Source organism: Phalaenopsis equestris, unplaced genomic scaffold (assembly GCF_001263595.1).
Source record: "Phalaenopsis equestris unplaced genomic scaffold, ASM126359v1 Scaffold001151, whole genome shotgun sequence".
Classification (NCBI taxonomy): Eukaryota; Viridiplantae; Streptophyta; class Magnoliopsida; order Asparagales; family Orchidaceae; genus Phalaenopsis; species Phalaenopsis equestris.
This window is the reverse complement of record NW_018165590.1, coordinates 173492-193385: the sequence shown is the minus strand read 5'-3', so window position 1 is coordinate 193385 and position 19894 is coordinate 173492. Positions and strand designations below refer to the sequence as shown.

Genomic DNA, 19894 nt, shown 5'->3' with positions numbered 1-19894 from the left:
AGCAACTACTGTGCAGCAGCTTCTTGCCATAGCTACTACCCAACAGCTTTTAATAACCTGCAGCCACCCCAAACAAACCCTAACAATGCTTTCTTAGATTTGATTTATTTCATGAATCACAAAGACTTCAACATTCTTTGGCTTGACTTAGACTTCTAGCTTTAGTGAGGTTTTTTTCTATTCACTTTTTTTTGTTTCATGTATTTCCATCATTTTATTTTTCATAATTGTTTCATTTCTTGGCTATTGTTTCATACTTATACTACATGCTAGTATATTCTTTGTCTTAGTATCCTTAATATAGTAGTTATGTTGTTTCTATATATTTATCCTAATTTTTTGTTTGGAATCGCTCAATAACTTTTGATATCTTGTTTGTTTCCGAGGAATGGGTTTTAATCTCTTTATTTCTAGTAGTTATTATCTTGGCTATGCAAGTTTTGCCTCTTTTCATACTTCTTATTCCTTCAATAAAAACCATAGGCACCATTAATTTTATCTTCAATTTAGAGCTCATTCAGTCAATTTAAAATACTCACTAAGGGTTATTTGGATTATATTTGCAATAGTATTTTTTACAAAAATTTTATTTGTACTATCTTATCTTCATCCTGGGATAATTTTCTTATTTCAGTCTTTTGGAATTATCTTATGAGAATTCATTATATTTTTCTGTTTCCTACTTGGTGAAGTGTCCCACCAGATTTTATTTTGTGTGAGTTATATTTTAAGTTTAGATGGAAAATTCTAATTGTTTTATGTACTTTTTTTGGTAACATAAAATTAATATTTCCCTAAAAATAAAGCTTTGACTGTGAAGAGCCATAAGAAGAGATTGATTGATCATAACACCTTCATCTTCCTCATGAAAAGGATCATTATAACGAACTAACAAATGAAATTAACACGATGTGAGTTGGTATGATACAATAGAAGTTGATTATATTAATCAGATCCTGGTAGAAAGGAAGTTGCAACCCTAGTCTAAACTAACCATGATAAAATAATAACTCCTTATCGTAGCGTTTGGTTTTTCTTCTTTCCTCACTGGTCATAAGAGAATGGATGAGTCAAACACACACATGCATTGCATATAGACTACATTCTAGTTATCATCTTAGACTTTTTAGGTAAGTACATCCTTACCGATCATCTTAGATTTTTTAGGTAGTTTAGCATCCAATTTTTCTTTGTAGGAAAAACAAAGGAAGTCATCTTGAGAATATGTCGTAAAAGAAAATAAAAGATCACTCATAAATGATTTATATACTTAGTAAATTATTAAAAACATCCCTTTTATAAGATGATATAATAAGTATTACAAGGGTGTAAAGGTAAAAAAAATATTTCAAGCTCAATAAAGGTATTTAATAAAATTATCAATATTTTATGTAAATTGATACTCATACAAAAACATTATAGTATTCAAGAGATATTTTTTTCTTAACAATAACTTGGCATAAGCAAGTTATACAACACACGCAACATGCTACAATACTAAAAAGAAAAACTCCACAAATTAATCCATCATAATCTTTGCTAGAAATCAAATAAACTAAGTAATGTCCCTTCAAGATGAATTCCCCACTAGCTAAATATTTAAACAAGCAAGTGGATTCAGCCTAGCTCTCGCGTGTCAGGCACTTGTCATGTAGTTTGACCAAATCTTTTATTAGATCACCTAGGATTTTCTTCAACGTGGAAACTTCACACTTCAACTAGAATAATTATTAGATGAGTTCAATCAATCAGTAAGGTGGGAGCATTTGATATGCTCAAAGGTGGATCCTTGAGGCTCTACTATGATAGTATGAGGGTTACTAAAGTATAATCCTTCAATTACCCATCTGTAGCATTTGTCATGCTCTTTTCTTTAGCCAAAGGCTAAACCCTAAAATGGGATTGCTAATCAGCATCTTCCTTGGTTGAATTTTTTTCTCAGAGGAATTCAATGTGGTCACATTCAATTTCTATTTTCCCATGCTCTCTATGAAGAACAATTACCCATGAGTACATCATATGAAATAATCACTACAAATAAAAAAGAAACAAGAAATGTTATAATGCATTCTTAGCTTCCATATTTTGTTAATAGATATTTTATGTGCCATATTATATGCAAGAGAACTTAAGTTGTGAGATTATAGGTAAGCCTCTTAACCTACTTTCATCAATTAGTGTAAGCAAAGACTCTAATAACTTTGCAATGGGATCTTGATTCAACAAAGTCCAACCTTGAAGAAAAATTACATTTGATGAATTCACGTTGATAACCAGAGCCCTAGAGAAACTTGATCTTCGGTAAGAGTCGAATGTTCCTTTGATTACTCACCACCTTCTTTCTTTTTGAACTTCATTCTTGCATTTGCTTGCCAAATAAACACTCTTAACGTTTTGAAGTGGGCATGCCAATGTATTTATTTATAATGTTCTCCATCCATATTCATAGAAAGAATGAAGAGTGAAAATTAAATGTATAGATAAAAACAAATGTAGCAAATGAAAGTCTGGATCAGTTGACCCTTTATCATCATATTTATTAGAAATGAAGGTTCTAATCGTTAAGAAAGTGATTCACAAATCAAAAATATCTTTAAATAAATAGCATATCTGACTTATTGATGAACAACTATTTTTATTATTATCCTATTTATTTTGCAGTCTTATTTTCTAAGAGGTAAAAGAATTGGGAAAATAAATATGTATGTTCAGACTACATTCATACTAAGATTATGTTGCACTAAGATAAAATTCTAGTTTCATCATCCCAATTTACTAAGTCAATATCAATGAGCTGCCAAGTGTAGCGTATCGAGTAAAGATCATTAAATGAATGTTCTCAATCAAGTTTGTGGAGTTTGTTCAACAATCCAGCCCAAAATCATTCTATAATATCATATCAATCCTACTAGAAAAAATACAACTCGCTGAAACGCCCTATTGGACAAGAGGCAAATTATGATAAGAGTAAACAAGCTAATAAGGATGTGATCAGATGAATGCGTAGAGAATAGTAGGAGAAATTTTGCTTCGTTAGAAGATAACCTATTAGAGATAATATTAGTTTGGTCAATGTTGGAAGAAAAAAGAGATTATGCTAGAGATCCCTAAAGCTCTATATGTAATGATCTTTTGTCTATATTTTATAGAAAAAGATTTTATTAATGTAAGGGTGAAAATATATGTAAAAAATGTTGAATATTTAGATTAAAAAATAACATTTTATTTTTTTTTGAGTAAACACAACTATTTCTTTTTTCAACAATTCTTTTATTCTTCCCAAGCTCTTCCCTTAAAGTGTGAACGAATGAAAGATTAGGATCCAATGGGTATATTTGTTAGTTGGGCGAACTATAATGTTTAAGATATTCTAATTTATATGTACTCTAAATTTTAGTAAATGAAATTAGTGTACTAATCGTAACTCTTGTTTATGTGTGAATCACACATGCTTATTCTTAGTAGAGTAATTATAGTGGTACTTGGTTTTGTGCATGAGCAATAACTCAATCCATGTGAAGACTTTCTTTATATTGATTTTTATTTTATACTCTTTGAGCTTCAAATGACATAACTATCAGATGATTGTAAAAATTATTATAGTACATTCTAATATTTAGACAAAATGTCTTTATTTTAGCTTTTATGTGGTTAGATTAGTTCTACAAAAAAAATGAACATTTTAATTCAGGTATATATGTGTTTATAAAACAATTAAAAATTATACAATTATTACATCAACTATGATAAGTTTACCATTTTTAGCTTTTATGTGGTTAGATTAGTTCTACAAAATAAATGAACATTTTAATTCAGGTATATAAGTGTTTATAAAACAATTAAAAATTATACAATTACTACATCAACTATGATAAGTTTACCATATTGTAGCTTGTATATTAAAAAGTTTCTTATTAAACTCTTTTAAAAGAAATTGAAGATAGAAATGGTATCAAAATCTATGTAATTAACCAATTGACTTAGTCATTGTAATAATGTTCTAAATGTGTTAATCTAAAATTTGGAGTTTCTTAGATGGATGGTAATTGTTATTCTTATGTGGCACAAATAAATTACCGTCTGTTGAAAGCAAAGAGTATGCAAGTTATCTTAGCTTACTGTTGAATGCTTAGTCTTTCAACTAAGAAGTCCTGAGTTCAAGGACATGAATATATGATGTACATGTGCTTGTGACCTAATATGTAGGGTGAATGACAAGACACTTTCCAAATTACAAATCAGCAAAGTTCTCAATATAGACACATACACATCTTTATCGACTTGTTTTTAATCTCTTTCTTTATTATTTTCTTACTATAGTGCTCTATTTTCATCTTTCTATCATTCTCCATATCTAAAATTGAACATGATAGTATAATATATTTCATTATTCAAGGAGCAAAATTCATTGGATAGATTTTTAAAAAAAGTTTTGTAAGGTTTTACCTAACATCATTAAATATTTATTGGGATGTGTTAAATATGAAAATTTTTAGTTGATTAATGAGGTAAAAATTTTATGTAAAAGCGTCCTACTTTTTAAAATCTTATTGCTTCTAATAGAAGTTTTTTGTAAGCAATTAATTGTATGAATTATATCCCATTGCAAGTCGGCAAAAATTGTCCTTCATCTACTCATGAATATCTGGTATAATCTCTTAGTTTCAACTTAAATTTAGAGCTCAAAAATTGATTTTCTTAATCTTTTCAAATCGTAATGATCATTTAAGAGTTTATGCTACTCAAGCATATATAACTTAACCATATATTATTCTTTTAGAAAACAAGAAAAGTGTGAAAGAATAAATTCTTAAATAGTTCATAAAGTTACCACAAAGTTCCTTCTAGCTATTAAGCCCCTTACAATTTCTAAAGTTAGATTCACTTCTGTGCTTAAACAGTGCTTAAGCCTGTATCACTTTCGTTTGTCTAGTCCTATTTGCTTGTCTTAATGATTTTGAGATCACACAACATATGTTACAGGAATAGGAGGAAGACTTTTATTCATATATCATATGTTGTATTATCTTATGGACATTAACAGATAAGGTATTATGTTTAAGAAAGAAAAAGGTGGTATAAATCTAACCGGTTGAATGAACAAAGTCGAGAGACGAGTTTCAATTTGTATGTCATGAGGGGCCATCAGCCAAGGAAACCCCAAATTTTCTTATAATTTAAGAGAACAGACTTTGAGTAGCAGCATTACAACATATATTATAGGTATGTTATTGAGAGCACATAGCCCAACTTTACAAATTGAAACTCACCATATGTGTGTGTGTATGTGTGTGTGTGTGTGTGTGTGTGTGTGTGTGTGTGTGTGTGTGTGTGTGTGTGTGTGTGTGTGTGTGTGTGTGTGTGTGTGTGTGTGTGTGTGTGTGTGTGTGTAAACAAGATATTGACGGATACATTTTAAAAAAATAATCAATGAGAAATTACACCAATTGTGACCATCCTTGAACTATCCGCACCAACCACAGCCACCACACAACTTTGTCATCTGTCGACCACCACCGGCAAATCATCACCACTGACACTATATTTACATTGAATTTATTTTTCTTCAAATCAAACAAAAATACATAGAATATTGCATTTATTTTACATTAAACATTAAACAGAAATACAATACATTAAAGTTGCTTTGCATTCCATTACAGCAAACCAAATAACCCCTTTGTGGCACACAATATTTACATTGAATTTGTTTTTCTTCAAATCAAACAAAAATATAGAAAATATTGCATTTATTTTAGATTAAACATTAAACAAAAATACAATACAGTAAATTTGCATTGCATTCCATTACAGCAAACCAAATAACCCCTTTGTGGCACACAATATTTGCATTGAATTTGTTTTTCTTCAAATCAAACAAAAATATAGAAAATATTGCATTTATTTTAGATTAAACATTAAACAAAAATACAATACAGTAAATTTGCATTGCATTCCATTACAGCAAACCAAATAACCCCTTTGTGGCACACAATATTTGCATTGAATTTGTTTTTCTTCAAATCAAACAAAAATATAGAAAATATTGCATTTATTTTAGATTAAACATTAAACAAAAATACAATACAGTAAATTTGCATTGCATTCCATTACAGCAAACCAAATAACCCCTTTGTGGCACACAATATTTGCATTGAATTTGTTTTTCTTCAAATCAAACAAAAATATAGAAAATATTGCATTTATTTTAGATTAAACATTAAACAAAAATACAATACAGTAAATTTGCATTGCATTCCATTACATTTATTTTTTTATTTTTTTATTTTTTTTTTCCTTGCTTTAGAGAGAGAGAGAGTGTGTGTGTGCCGCAAGCAAGCCTTGACCTGTTGGTGGCGGGGTCACTGTAAATCCCCTCAGGTTAAGAGTTCGATCCCACAGTGGCATGAGGGCTCTGAAATTTTAGGCACATGACGCGAGCTCTTATCATGAGGCCAAAAAACGCATCAGAAATTGGCACATGACGCGGGCTCTCATCATGAGGCCAAAAAACACATCAGAAATCAGGCCAAAAAACGCATCAGAAATTCACATTTGGGCCTCTGCTAAATATCGATTTTCTTTAAAAATAAAAAATATATATATCTATAGATAGATAACAGGCCCACATAGAATGAATCCACAGGCCACTGATATGAAAAGAAAAAAAAAAATTGTTCTCACAAGATAACGACTTTGAGCTGCATACTCATCACTTTCAAAATTTAAGAAAAATACAGCCTTACATCACAGGTGATTAACATCGCCATAAGGTAAAAAAAACCTTCTGCAACATGCCAAATTGCGAAACATGCAAGAAAAAGCATCTTTGAAAAATAAGTTGTATCCATAATTAAATAAGCAGTTAGAATACAAACTTGTGACATGAATGTAATAATATTTGAAAAACAAAACAAGCTTGTAAGGGTGAAGTCTATTTGAGCTCCACTTGTTCAGGGAAAAAGAGGATTGACCGCATTAGTTATGGTGTGAATAACAATTATAGTGTAGAGAAGAAGTCCAATGGCGCCACTTATGAGGGCTCCCATGACCTGGTTGCAGTACTTTGGGACCTCATCACAGATAGGAAGCCATCCAGCATGCTCGTTTCCCTTCTTCCCCACGTGCGAAATTGCTGCAGCTGCCGCCATTGCAGCCGTCAGTAGCATTGCAGTAATCTAAATGAAATCACACATCCAATTCAAAAGCCAATAAATACAAATTTATCTCATAATAAAAAAGCAATAGAAGCCAAGCAGTTGGTCTTACAACATCCAACACAACAACCCATCTTGAAATGAGACCTCCAGGAGGCACAAAGAGAGCAAGCAGACTATAGGCACCGGCAATGGCATTGGCTACAACGAAGAACCTGTAATCAAGGTTTAACTTTAGTAAATGCTCGCTTTGTGTGAGAGAGAATAAAGAAAGAACGGAAGTGTGAGAGAGACAAAAATAAATAAATAAATTGACTACGTGAAAGAGGGGGATTGATAAAACTCGGCCTTAATGGTGACGCCGAAAAAGGTGGTGGTCTCATGGCAAGTGGCCATGATTGATGTGGCGGCGATGGTGGCTGCCATAGCTAGAAATCTGAGCAAGTGAGTGCAGGGCCTGAAAGCCTTGGCCATTGTTGGAGTGATGTTGGCGGTGAATTGAGAAGTTAAGAGTTTAGGAGAAGAACTTGGAGGAGCAATTAAAAAGAGAAAATTGGAGGGGGTAGATAAGGGTGTTTAACTAAAGGAGGGAGATGAGAGGTTAGGATGGAACATAAGCGGGTGGTGGGGTCCAATTGGCAACCAATACCCAGCATCCTTGAAAGGTGCAAGGGTATTCAGGCGTGTAGCTATCATAGGTGTGAATATTTAGGCAACTATGTGACAAGGTTAGATTGATGACTTCTGTAGAGAATTTTCTTCAGGATGATGTAATTAAAGAATCAATTCAATATAACTTCTGGGAGATTTTTTTCTTTTTCTTTTTTTTTTATTTTATTTCTGGAAGTAGGGGGAAGAAGACAAAGGGCGTGCAGAGGTGGTTGAGGCGAGGCATAAATTTTTAATAGGTAGGAATAAGATGGATGATTAAAATCATTTCCAGTGCCATTTAGTACGGCTGCACTTTCAGTGTATCCAAATTTCCGTTTAATTTGCCAACACAAATACATCGCCTTCAGCAAAATACAGCAATTGATCATGCCATCCCTATATTTATCAACATCAAACACTTCAAGTTCTCCTAACAAAATCATCTAAAATATCGTTAAAGGCAATTTACATAGCTTCTCTTTCAACAACCCAGTTCTTCTACAGTAGCATTTTATGTAACAGCCAATTCAATAGTTCCTCTTATGATCTCATCAGCACCTGGGGAGTACATCTCATGGAAAAGGTCTATTTAGGGATATAGCTGAGATATATCTAAACAATAACTGGCAGCACAGAACTGCATAAGCACAGATCACAATGTGATAGCAGATGAGGTATTCACAATATTAGTCCCCCAGATTTTAGCAAAATATAACTACAGTTTTATAATAAAAAATGACTATTTTGTTTAAAATAATATAGCAAAATAGAGTTTTCCCTTCAAATCTGATTGTTAATAAAAAATGGACCCAAAAAAACGAGAAGGCTGTTGTTCCAATCTCATCTGCCCAGTAGTTATAGAAAGCACCAACTATCAGCTTCAGTTCATCTTCCAAGTGCAAGGATAAAAAATGTTTACTGTTCTTTTAGATGCAGTTATTATGTCTTTCCCTCCGAGTGATGGACCGACCCATACGCAAGCGTCGAGCAGTGAGGGCCTCAAGTAAGGCACCCAATGCATTCTCCACCTCTTCCGCCAGTTTATCAAGCCCATGTGAGTGCAGCTCCGGATGATGGTGAAGCTCTAAGAGAAGGCCAGCAGCAGCAGCTGCTGTGCAGGTTCTATCCCATGCCGGCTGCGGTCTTTATCATAAAACAGGCAAAGCAAAACATGCATTAGACGCTGAAAACCAAATTGCAAAATGAATTTAAAGGGGAAAGAAAGATGGTAAAAAGATTATAATGCCAAACCGAAGTTTATGCATCACTGATGCGCCAGTGCTTGAAAGAGAAATACAAGGTGGCTCTTTCTCCCCCCATGTAGCCGCCCATCTCTCCTGAAAGGAAACTATTTTTATTTGGGCCTTATGTTTGGGTGATATGTTCCACATTGTATACAGAAACGAATTTCATGAACTGAAATTAGTTTTGGGAGGACAGCAGCAGCTAGTTGGTGATTAGCCAATACACCATGTTGCAGTCAATTTTCATTTAAATTTAATTTGTTGAAGAAATATAGAATAATCATAAACCATAGCCATTTAGTAACCAGCAAGATAACTTCAAACTTTTTGTGGCCAAAAGGGAAATGGTACAGAAATTTCATGAAATTCAAGTTGAGTGGTACCTTCAAACGTCTATACATTGCAGCAGAATTGCTCCACGTGCCATCGATTAAGACAAAATTTAGTTGCTTTTGATGCTGTATTTCTAAAGATTAATTAATAGGTTAATTTCAAAAGATGTTTATCATTGCAAAAAAAAAGGAAAGATTTATGAAATGCTGAAGAGTTGGCCTGTTCATTATAGACAATCAGAAGAACAAAGAATAATAGTGTAGTAGAATGAAACCGAATGACTTGAAATCTTTCAGCTCAGTTTGCTTGTTCTGCTTGCTATGTTTAGATAGAGTTCAGATGGTGACAGAATTTGTCACAAAAGTATAGTTTGTTACGCAGGTACAGATTATGTGGGTGAGGTGCGCATCGAGGATATGATATATTGCAATATAGAGTTATGATAGCCCCTCCAGGTGTTCACTTTGTAGGCAGTAATAGCTTCTCCCTTAGGGGCTGTCTGGTTAAGTTAATTAGTGGTGTACTGTCCATTTTAACAAGGATTTTAAAAAATTTTATGTTTGGTATGAAAATTTACAAATACAATGTAAATTTTCAATGAATTTAAAGTTCACACCGTAGTTCATTTTGGCTGAATTTACAATTCGGTTGATTTGGCCGAATTTGGATTACACCATTCATGTAAAAAGTTATAGGCAAGCCGCCGCCGCCCGCCCGCCCGCCGACACCGCCCGCAGCCACAATCTGCTGCCCACCGCCACTTGTCGCCCTTTGCCCAAGTAAATACATTATTTTCAATCTACTTCAAACCAAACAAATAAATACAAAGTGCTACATTTATTTTTCAGTGAACCAAACAGCTTGAAAGTATTTCAAATACATTGTAATCATAGTATTCTGGAAATCTTTTGCATTACATGTCATTTTTAGCAACCAAACGACCCCTTATTGTTTGGAACTTGGTGGTGGATAGGCCTTCGGTAGATATGTCAGTTATTTGATGTTGAAATGTAACTTGTTGAGCATGAATGCTCTTGGATCTGTTGGCATCTCCAATGAAATGATGGTCTATTTCTATGTGCTTAGAGCGAGAGTGAAAAACAAGATTGTTTGCCAAAGCAAGAGCAGATATATTGTCATGGTGCAGCTTTGTGGGTGCAGAAACTGAGATGCTCATTGGCAGCTGTGGCAAGGGCTCTATAATTGACCTCGATATAAGGTTGAGCGATCATTGGCTGCTTCTTGATAGTCAAGGATATGAGGGTGGAACCCAGAAAAGTACAGTATTCAATTTGCGATCGGCGGAATACCCTGCCTCATCAGAGTCAGAGTATGCTTGGTGAGTGAGAGATCCAACATTGATGGGTAATCCATAGTGAAGAGCATCTTTGATATATCTTATGAGGCGTATGAGCAGCTGAAGGTGAGAATTAAGAGTATTATGCGTGTATTGGCAGTCTTTATTAACAGCTAGGGAGATATCAGGTCTGGTGAGATTAAATACTAGAGAGAATAAAAAATATGGTGACATTGTTCAGGCTGGGAGTATGGTTGGTCAAGTTGTGCAGTTTGAGACTGTCTTGTGGGTTACAGATTGAATAGAGGCTTGCAGGAATTCAAGCCAGCCCTGTGAACTATTTTCAGGGCATAGGTTGTTTGATTTAGATGAAAACTAAGTTCGTGGAGTGGCTTGAATGTCCAGAAAATAAGAAAGAGAATATAAAAGAGAAACCAGGTTGCACATCTGAAATTTGTGGCGGAGCTGATTGAGAATCTGAAAGATGCTAGTGGAGTTGTTTCCCGTGATGAGAATATCATCAACGTAGATCAGTAGATATATGTGATGATCATGATTGCAATATGTAAGAAGAAACGAGCCGGCCATGATAGTCTTTAAACCGAGGTGATTAGTGTTGTAAACGATCCGAACAGTGAGCCCAGGCCGTGTTCATGTTCAGCTCGGTTGATTCGTGTTCGAAATTATTTTGTAAACGATCCGAACAGTGAGCCCAGGCCGTGTTCGTGTTCAGCTCGGTTGATTTAAAAGCGGTTCGAAATAGGCTCGTGTTCGAAATTATTCAATTATTTGTGAACAGTATGTTCGTATTTGGTTTGAATTAAATTTGATTTGTTCGTTTTAGGCTCGTGTCCGACTCGAAAGGAGCTTTTATAAATTATAAAAATCTTATTTTTAATTATTTATTTGATGAAATAATAAAAATAATTATTCAAGTAATAAAAAAATTCATTATTTGATAACCCCAAACCAAATCCACAACAAAGCTATAAAAACCAGACAGATCTAGAAATGTAACAGCAACACTCAAAATTTAGCTCAATAATCTAAGAACGGATCTAGATAAATCCATAAGAATTGTGTGCTGCATATGAAAAATTCCCAAAAAAATTAACAGATTTTAGTGGCAATAGTCAAAAAGATTCAAAAACAAAAGGAAAAAAAAAGACCGCAGCGATGCATAGATCCAGATTTGGGAAGGAAATGGGGATAACAATATCACATTTTGAAGAATCCTTGGTTGGTTGGAAACTTGAAATCCACAAAACATTTGTTAGAAAGAAAAAAAAGAAGAAACCAAGTTCACAAAGAACCTTCTCACTTCTCAATGTGATAGTAAACTTCAGAGCCGCTCTTTACCTAAACAAAGTGATAACATAATCTCTCACCTTGGGATGGAAAGAAAAGTTTCACAGAATCACCGTCGCCCTTGCTTGGTCGCCCCCGTCGCCTCCCTCACAACAAAAAACCTGAACGAAAGAAAAAAGGGGCAGCTCGTGGTCGCAAATGCGTGGAATGTGCGGGTTTAGGATTTTATTCATATATGTTAGTTTTTTTTAATAGGAGTAAAATTTAGGGTTGTTGAATGTTGAAGAGATCCATTGGCTAAAATTTTATAATTATATTGTTTTAAATTATTTATTTATTTCGAGCCAAAACGACCTGAACACGATCGAATAAAGAGTTGTTCATGATCTGCTTATTTATAAATCAAGCTAAAAAAAATTATTTGTATTAAACTCGCTTATTTAACGAACGAATCACCTGAACACGATCGAATAAAGAGTTGTTCATGATCAGCTTATTTATAAATCAAGCTAAAAAAAATTATTCGTATTAAACTCGCTTATTTAACGAACGAATTGAACACAAGCTACTTATCGAGCCGAACACGAGTTGCTCAAGAACAACGAGCTTTTTTAACAGCCCTAGAAGTGGTGTAGGTAGTCATAAAAGGTGTTGAACAATTGGCAGTGTTATTATGAGCTCATAGATCACTTTCTATTGTAGGCAGACATGATCTGGATATTGAGGGTCTTTGAATCTGGGTGGTTGGGCCATAAGGACTATTTCAGGAGGAACGCCGTGAAGAAAGGCAATCAATACATCTAGTTGAGTGATGGACCAATGGTGATGTGTATTGAATGGACATTTTGCCCACTAGACTGAATTTTTCATGATAATTCATGTAATATTCCTGCTTGTAACCTTGGGCAGCAAATCGTGTTTTGTACCTTGCGATGGTGCCATCGGAAATGAACTTATTCTTGAACATCCATTTTCTGTCCAATACATTTCGTGAAGGATGTGGGGGAACTAATATCCACATTCCCTGTGCTAGAGGTGCATTAAGCTCCTCTGACAGCATTTATCCAATTTACATCATTGATGGCTAAAGAGTAGCAAATGGATGAATAAGTTTGCTCATTGTGGTGTACATATAGAGTGGTTCGAGGTTCAAGGGATCCGGTCTGTGTCCTGAAAACCATGGGATGCCTGGAGCTAGTGAAACTGAGCTCGGTGGAGTGGGATTGGGAGCCATATGTAATGTTTGTGAGGTGTGTGGTGGAGAAGAAACTGCAAGAACTGGGTTGACTTGGTAAGGGGTTAACTTTCCAGTGGAGGAGAGAGAAGCAGAAACTAGTGTGAGTGGTCGAATGTGAGATAGATTCTGATTGGACATGCTCATGAAAGATAACATGTCTGGAAATGATGATGTGGTTAGTGGTGATGTCAAGGCATTTGTATCCCTTATGTCAATTGGAGTAGCCAAAACATGCAAAATGGGTAGATTTGGGAACTATTTTGTAGATGGATTGAAGTGGCAGCCAGGGAAAGCATAACAACCAAAAGTTTTCAGTAAGGAATAGTTTGGTATTTTGTGATAGAGCAACTGGTATGGTGATTGGTTGTTGATTGTGGGAGACAACAGCCTGTTCATTAAGTAGTTATCTGTAGGTATAGTGTCCACCCAGAGAGGAGGAGAAAGGCAAGTTTCCAAAAATAGGACTCGGTAAATTCTAAGAGATTCCTGTATTTCCTTTCAACAACTCTATTTTATTCAGGACTGCAGGGGCAGCTGCGTTAATTCATAATTCCGTTAGTGGTATGAAAATTTTGAAATTTTATGCATTCTCATTCTCCTTCCCCATCAGTACATAAAATTTTAATTTTGGTGTTGAATTGGCATTGTGTAAGAACTTAGACATGGATTTTGATTTTAGTTTCATTGGGTATAACCAAATAAAACGAGAGTAGTCATCAATGAAGGAAATATAATAACGAAAATCATGCTTAGAAATAATCTGGAATGGATCTCATATTTAATAATATATAGCAGACACTCCTCCGGAGTTTTTCCCTACAGCATGTCTTCCTTGTCACGACCCAGCCCGGGGCATGGAATTAACCAAGGTGGGTACAAACGGTTGAAAGGTGCGAATTAATTTGTTTATATTCGTTTACATTTTAACAGATGAAAGAGTGACTATAAATTTAAATTAAAACGGTGCAATTAAAATTACCATGTTGAAAGTTGTCCGCGTCTTCTATAATTTTTTTCTCATTTATAGTTCATCTTTTAATAATTTAATTAAAGTTGAAAAGTCAGTTAAAAGAACTGTGAGCTGAAAGTGTCAATAAATATTTACTTCTAAACTACAAAAATACAAGAAAATAAAGAGCAACATGCATATCAGTTAAGATTCTTTATAAATCAATATAAACATTTGACATGTTATTTGATCTCCAAAGCTCAAAAATCGAAGGATAAATTCTATTGACTGATACTATCAATTGCTCTATTACTAAAACTATTTATTCAAAACTTCATGCTTCGGACAAGGTGGACTGAGGTGATGTGATTTGGAATAAATGTTTGCCCCTTCTACGTATTTTTTTCTATTGGAGAGTTTTAATTGTTTTGGTTCCAATGGATGACATCCTTACATTGAAGGGATTGAGAATCCTCTCGCAATGTTTGCTTTGCAAGTCGGAGGAGGAAAGTGTAAACCATGTGTTATTTGGATGTGACTACTCTATCAAAATCTGGACAGTTTTAGGTGATCGGACTACTATCAAAACCCCTCCATTGGGTTGGGTGGATCTGTCACAGTGCAGGGAAGATTGGTTTCATCCTATTCATAAACAGCATATACTTAACATCATTCCTTTCATCTGCATTTGGTTCATTTGGTTAGCTGGAAATTCCCACAAGCATGAGAATTGTTGCATTAAGCAAGATAGGGTGATTTCAAATATTCTATCTTATATACATAAGCTATTTATTTATCATAAATTTAAGCCAACTTTCTTTTCGAGCTGGGAGGAATATGTGTGTAATGATATACCAGGCAAAAAGTTTTGTAAGGTCTCTCTTGTATGATGGAAACAACCATCTTTCCCCTGGATTAAAGTAAATAATGATGGTAGTTGGAAGGCTGATTGTGTCGGGTGCAGGTGGAGTCTACAGGTCTCATTCTGGTAAACTATTATGCTTTTTTTTCTTCACCTTGTATGGTTGTTTGTGCTTTATCCGTAAAGTTATATGTTGTTTAGTTGGCCTTATATGTTGCGGCTAAAATGAATTGGAGATTCTTGCAAATTGAAATGGATTCATTTATTCTCTTGGACATATTAGCTAATGATAAATAAACTCCTTGGTTTATAAGTGTTAATTTATGCAGGATTAAGCAACTTTCAGCAAATATTATCATCACATGGAGCTACACATCGAGAGAAACTAATAGGCCAGTAGATTTCCTTGCCAAAGCTGCTACATAGACTAAGGCTATAATCCTGAAGACCAAGGTTGATTCTGATCTTAACTACTCCTATTGAGGGACAATCTCAATATGCCCTACCTTAGACCATTTTCCTAAGTAAGATGGGATGTCTGTTTATTGTGATGGGATGTCTGTTTATTGTTGTTTTTCTTTGCCTTCTTCTTTGCTTGGGTTTAGCTATTTCCTTTGTTTTGGAGTCTTTTTGGGGTATACTTGTATCTATTTTGGAGAATTTTTTTGGGTGAGTTTGTACACTTGGAGGTTGGAACTCTATGAGTGAGTAGTGTATTTTTTTGATTTGTAGTGGGATTCAATCTCCTAAAAACATGTAACTTTACTTTTGAGCAATAAAATTACCTACGGTTTTGCTTTATATATATATATATATATATATTAAAAAATCCAATAAAAAGACTTTACCTTCTTCCCTCGGTCGAACCTTAAGACGCGCCACGAGAGCTCTGGCTCGGATCTCCCGCAAAAACTTATCTAATCGACGACGTCTTCTTTGTGCATGAGATTGCACGCACCCGTCGCCTCTTCTTCTACCGTGCAACAGAGATGCCACCCCTGTCGTTGCCCACTTCTCCTACAGCATCCTCCTCCCCTCTTCAGGTTTCTTCTTTTGATGCTCGACACCGATGTTGAGAGCTACTCTCTTCGCTCTACCCACACTCACCGCAGCCCCGAGATCACGAAAGTCTTCCGCTTCCCTCGTCAACTATCAGGTAAGTCTCGTTTCCCCCATACGAAAATTATATAGGCGAGCTTTCCGATCTTAACGCTTCTTCTCCTGCCTTTCATTCATTACCCGACCTCTCATTTCCTCTACCTCAGTTTGGCTGCCCGACCCTTCATTTCTACTTCTCCGATTATTCTTTTCCATTATCCCTCCCTTGTAATTGAAATAAAACTGTTACAATCTTCCCCACTTACAAAAATTTTTTCCTCGAAATTTATACAAAGACCTCAAGTCAAATCTCATCAAGTCAACATTAATTATCCATAAAATTAGGATCCTGCATGGAAAATTAATCACTATAAAGATAAAGGCTAGATGCAAGGCCCAACTATACATAGATACAGAACACCAAAACATGATAAGAAAAACAACAAACTAATCAGACCTCACCACTATCAATAGCAATAGGTTTTTCATGCTCACTATGAGTGAGAGAATATACCCGAGATCGAACCGGTTGTCTTGGTTGACTATAGGTAGGAACTGAGGCTATTGACTCTATTTTTTTATGTCCACCTGCAGTCTTCTGTGAAAGAGCTCCATTAGATTTATGATCTTCAGAGCTCTTCTGGTCAAGAGATGGACAATATCTTATTATATGACCAGATTGACGACATCTATAGCAAGTGTTAGATCTCATCAAGCATTCACTTTTATGTTGTCTTTCGCATTTGGCACAAGTTGCTCCAGTACTCTAAGTCTGCTAACTCCACCTGAATTATTCTTGAACCTTCTCATTGGATCCTTCTGAGTGAGCTTCGTGTTCTTTTGCAGCCTTCCTCTTGTGCATCTCTTTACGTTTCTTAGTAAGCTGATAATCGATCTCAACTCTTCTAGCTCACTCTACTAATATTGAATATTCATCGATTCTTAAGAGTACCAACGACTGTCTGATCGAATCTTTTAATCCCGAAAGAAATCTGTAGCACTGTTCTTCTGCGGTGGCGATCATTTGTGGCGCATACCTCGATAGTGCAGTGAACTCTGCTTCATACTGCATAACTTTCTTATCTCCTTGCCTCAACTTGATGAACTTATCCTTGTATCTGCCGTCAAGCGGGTAGAGGTACGAACCATTCTCTAAAAAGTTCTATAAACTCCTCCCAACTTATCATCGTATTAGATATGTCCCCTAATTTATCTGGACGCTGCCCACGCCACTACCTTTCGGCTTCTCCATCCAGCACAAACGTCGTCAACGGTACTCTTCTTTCATATGAACAAGTCATACTATATAGTATCTTCTCTATCCTCATTAGTCAGTTCTCCGCTTCAATCAGGTTTTCTATTTTTTTGAACAGAGGTGGACACAGATCTTGAAATATCTTCAAGTATTTATGCACAACAACTGTATCACTTTCGATAAGTTGTAATGTGTATCTTCATTCGGAGCTTTTTCTTGCTGTAGATCCTCATTCAGAGCTTTTTTCCTGTTGTAGGCCCTCCTTCAGAGCCTTTTTCTTGCAGTAGGCCCTCCGGAGTTTTTTCTTTCATGCCAAGTCCTCCAGCTTTTTCTATAGGTTGTCTACTTCCCTGCAGCATTACCTGTAAGAGTCTTTCGCCTACCCACAGGCACTGCAAAAACTACAGTCAAAGACAACCGCAGTCAACTAAAAATATCTATAAATGCTATTGAGGTTGAATACCATGTACCTAACTAAATAATCTTCCTCGCCCATTATTTGATATTTTCAAATCCAAATTGAACATAGCTGCCAACCATGTTTCAGCTTGAGGGGGGAAGTGTTAGAAGTTCTTGTTAAATATTATGAAGATTAGATTTAGTTCCTTGGACTGGATTTATTTCATTTCCTATTTTAGATTTATTTTTCTGGATTGTGTTTGTTTCCTTTTCTATTTTAGGCTTTCCTATTTTATATCATTTTATTTAACTCCAAATAATTATTATGAATAAATTAATTGGAGATATAGGTCTTATATATCCTTTGCTTCAGTTATAGATGGTCTTACTAAACATTTATAGGAGGATGTATCTCGGTGTATGCAATTTGCTGGTGATGTCATTCTCGTGGATAAGACGAGAGAAAAAGCCCAGGAAAAACTTGAATTATGGAGGTCAACATTGGAGTTTAGAGGTTTTTATTTGAGTAGAACTAAAACTGAATACATGAAACGTAATTTTAGTAGTAGTAACTCTAGTGATAGTAATGTAACTTTGGGTGATCAAATTATTAAAAGGTGTGAACAATTTAGATTTCTCGGGTTTGTTGTTCAAAGCGATGGTGATATAGATGGGAATGTTAATAGTAGAATTCAAGTTGGTTGGTTGAAATGGAGGAATGCTTCAGGCCTTTTGTGTGGTAGCAAAGTGCCACTTATACTGAAAGGAAAATTTTATAAGACGGTGGAGAGACCTGCAATGCTCTATGGCTTTGAATGTCTGAATGTTGGCAATAAATGTTGGCATTTAAAAGAGAAGCATAATATTAAGTTAAGTGTTGCCAAGATGAGAAAGATTAGGTGGATGAGTGGCTTTACACTTAGAGGCACGATGCGAAATGAATATATCTATGGTAGGGTTGGTGTAGCTCTAATGACGGACAAAATTAGAGAGAATCGTCTTAGATGTTTTAGACTATCTGGTGATCTGATTAGTAGAGTAAATGTTTTAGATTCGACTTATGTTAAGAAAAACAGAGGTAGACCTAGGAAGACTTGGGGTTATTGTATAAAAAACCCCACGTAGAGGGATTAAGGCTTTGTTGTTGGTGGTGGTGTTGTATAGGTCTTATTTCATTTCATGTTATTTCATTTTTATTACCATTCCTATTCTAGAATTCAGCAAAATGATTTTATTAATATGAAAAAATGGTATAAATATTCTTACATGAGGTCTTATTTCATTTCATGTTATTTCATTTTTATTGCCATTCCTATTCTAGAATTCAGCGAAATGATTTTATTAATATGAAAAAACGGTATAAATATTCTTACATGAATTTTAGAATAAGAAAGACAAAAAAATGAAACATGAAAGAAAAAATATAAAACCTATATCTTCAATTAATTATTTGGAGATAAAGGAAACGACATAAAATAAGGAAATAAATTCAATCAAAGAAAATATGTCTAAAATAGAAAATAAAATAAATCAAGTCCAAGACAATACATTTAATCCTTATAACTTTTAACAAGAATAAATTATTTTCTAATATAACTTCTCACACTCCCCCTCCAGTTGAAACGCAGTCGACATACATGTTCAACTTGGATTTGAAAATATCAAATAAAGGGTGAGGAAGATTCGTTGTGTGGTAGAGTTTTAAGTCTTCATCTCGTACATAGTAATCAACCTCAAGTGCATTTATTTAGGGATATTTTAGTTGACTGCGGTTGTGTTTGACTATAATTTTTTGCAGTGTTTATAGGTAGATGAAAGACTCCTAAGGTAAAGCTGCAGAAAAGTTTGCAGGGAAGTAGACAACCTATAAGAAAAGCTGTAGGGCATGCTCTGCAAGGAAAAAACTCCGGAATAGTTGACTGCGGTTGTGTTTGACTATAATTTTTTGTAGTGTTTATAGGTAGATGAAAGACTCCTAAGATAAAGGAGCAGAAAAGTTTGCGGGGAAGTAGACAACCTATAAGAAAAGTTGTAGGGCATGCTTTGCAAGGAAAAAACTCCGGAGGAGGGCCTCCTGCAAAGAAAAACTCTGGGGAGTGGTCTG

At 34.9% G+C, this 19894-nt stretch overlaps 2 protein-coding genes across 6 annotated transcripts in view; both read right to left on the bottom strand.

The window, feature by feature from the left end:
- Positions 1-6742: 6742 nt before the first annotated feature.
- LOC110033368 (CASP-like protein 1C1) lies at positions 6743-8269 on the bottom strand. The gene is made up of 3 exons (XM_020737323.1): positions 7477-8269; positions 7270-7372; positions 6743-7178 (listed from the first exon to the last, which is right to left on the bottom strand). Exons 1-3 carry the CDS (start codon positions 7629-7631, stop codon positions 6954-6956), a joined length of 483 nt encoding a protein of 160 aa, XP_020592982.1. The 5' UTR covers positions 7632-8269; the 3' UTR covers positions 6743-6953.
- Positions 8270-8410: 141 nt separating this feature from the next.
- LOC110033367 overlaps positions 8411-19894 on the bottom strand; it is a 47820-nt gene continuing 36336 nt past the window's right edge. For 2 of the 5 annotated variants that reach the window (XM_020737321.1, XM_020737317.1), the window contains 3 exons: positions 9436-9510; positions 9060-9145; positions 8411-8951 (listed from right to left, as the gene is read on the bottom strand). In XM_020737321.1, the coding sequence (XP_020592980.1) occupies positions 8735-8951; positions 9060-9145; positions 9436-9510 (378 nt within the window). In that variant the 3' untranslated portion in view covers positions 8411-8734. Of the gene's footprint in view, positions 8952-9059; positions 9146-9435; positions 9519-19894 lie in introns of all 5 variants that reach the window. The other 3 variants (XM_020737318.1, XM_020737320.1, XM_020737319.1) reach the window with 2 other exon arrangements.

Excerpts from the sequence above, each read along its gene's own strand:
- LOC110033368 (XM_020737323.1), bottom strand. The coding sequence starts at position 7,631 with ATGGCCAAGGCTTTCAGGCCCTGCACTCACTTGCTCAGATTTCTAGCT. Across the intron at positions 7,373-7,476 it reads TATCAATCCCCCTCTTTCAC|GTTCTTCGTTGTAGCCAATG; the intron begins GTAGTCAATTTA and ends CCTTGATTACAG. Across the intron at positions 7,179-7,269 it reads GGGTTGTTGTGTTGGATGTT|ATTACTGCAATGCTACTGAC; the intron begins GTAAGACCAACT and ends GATTTCATTTAG.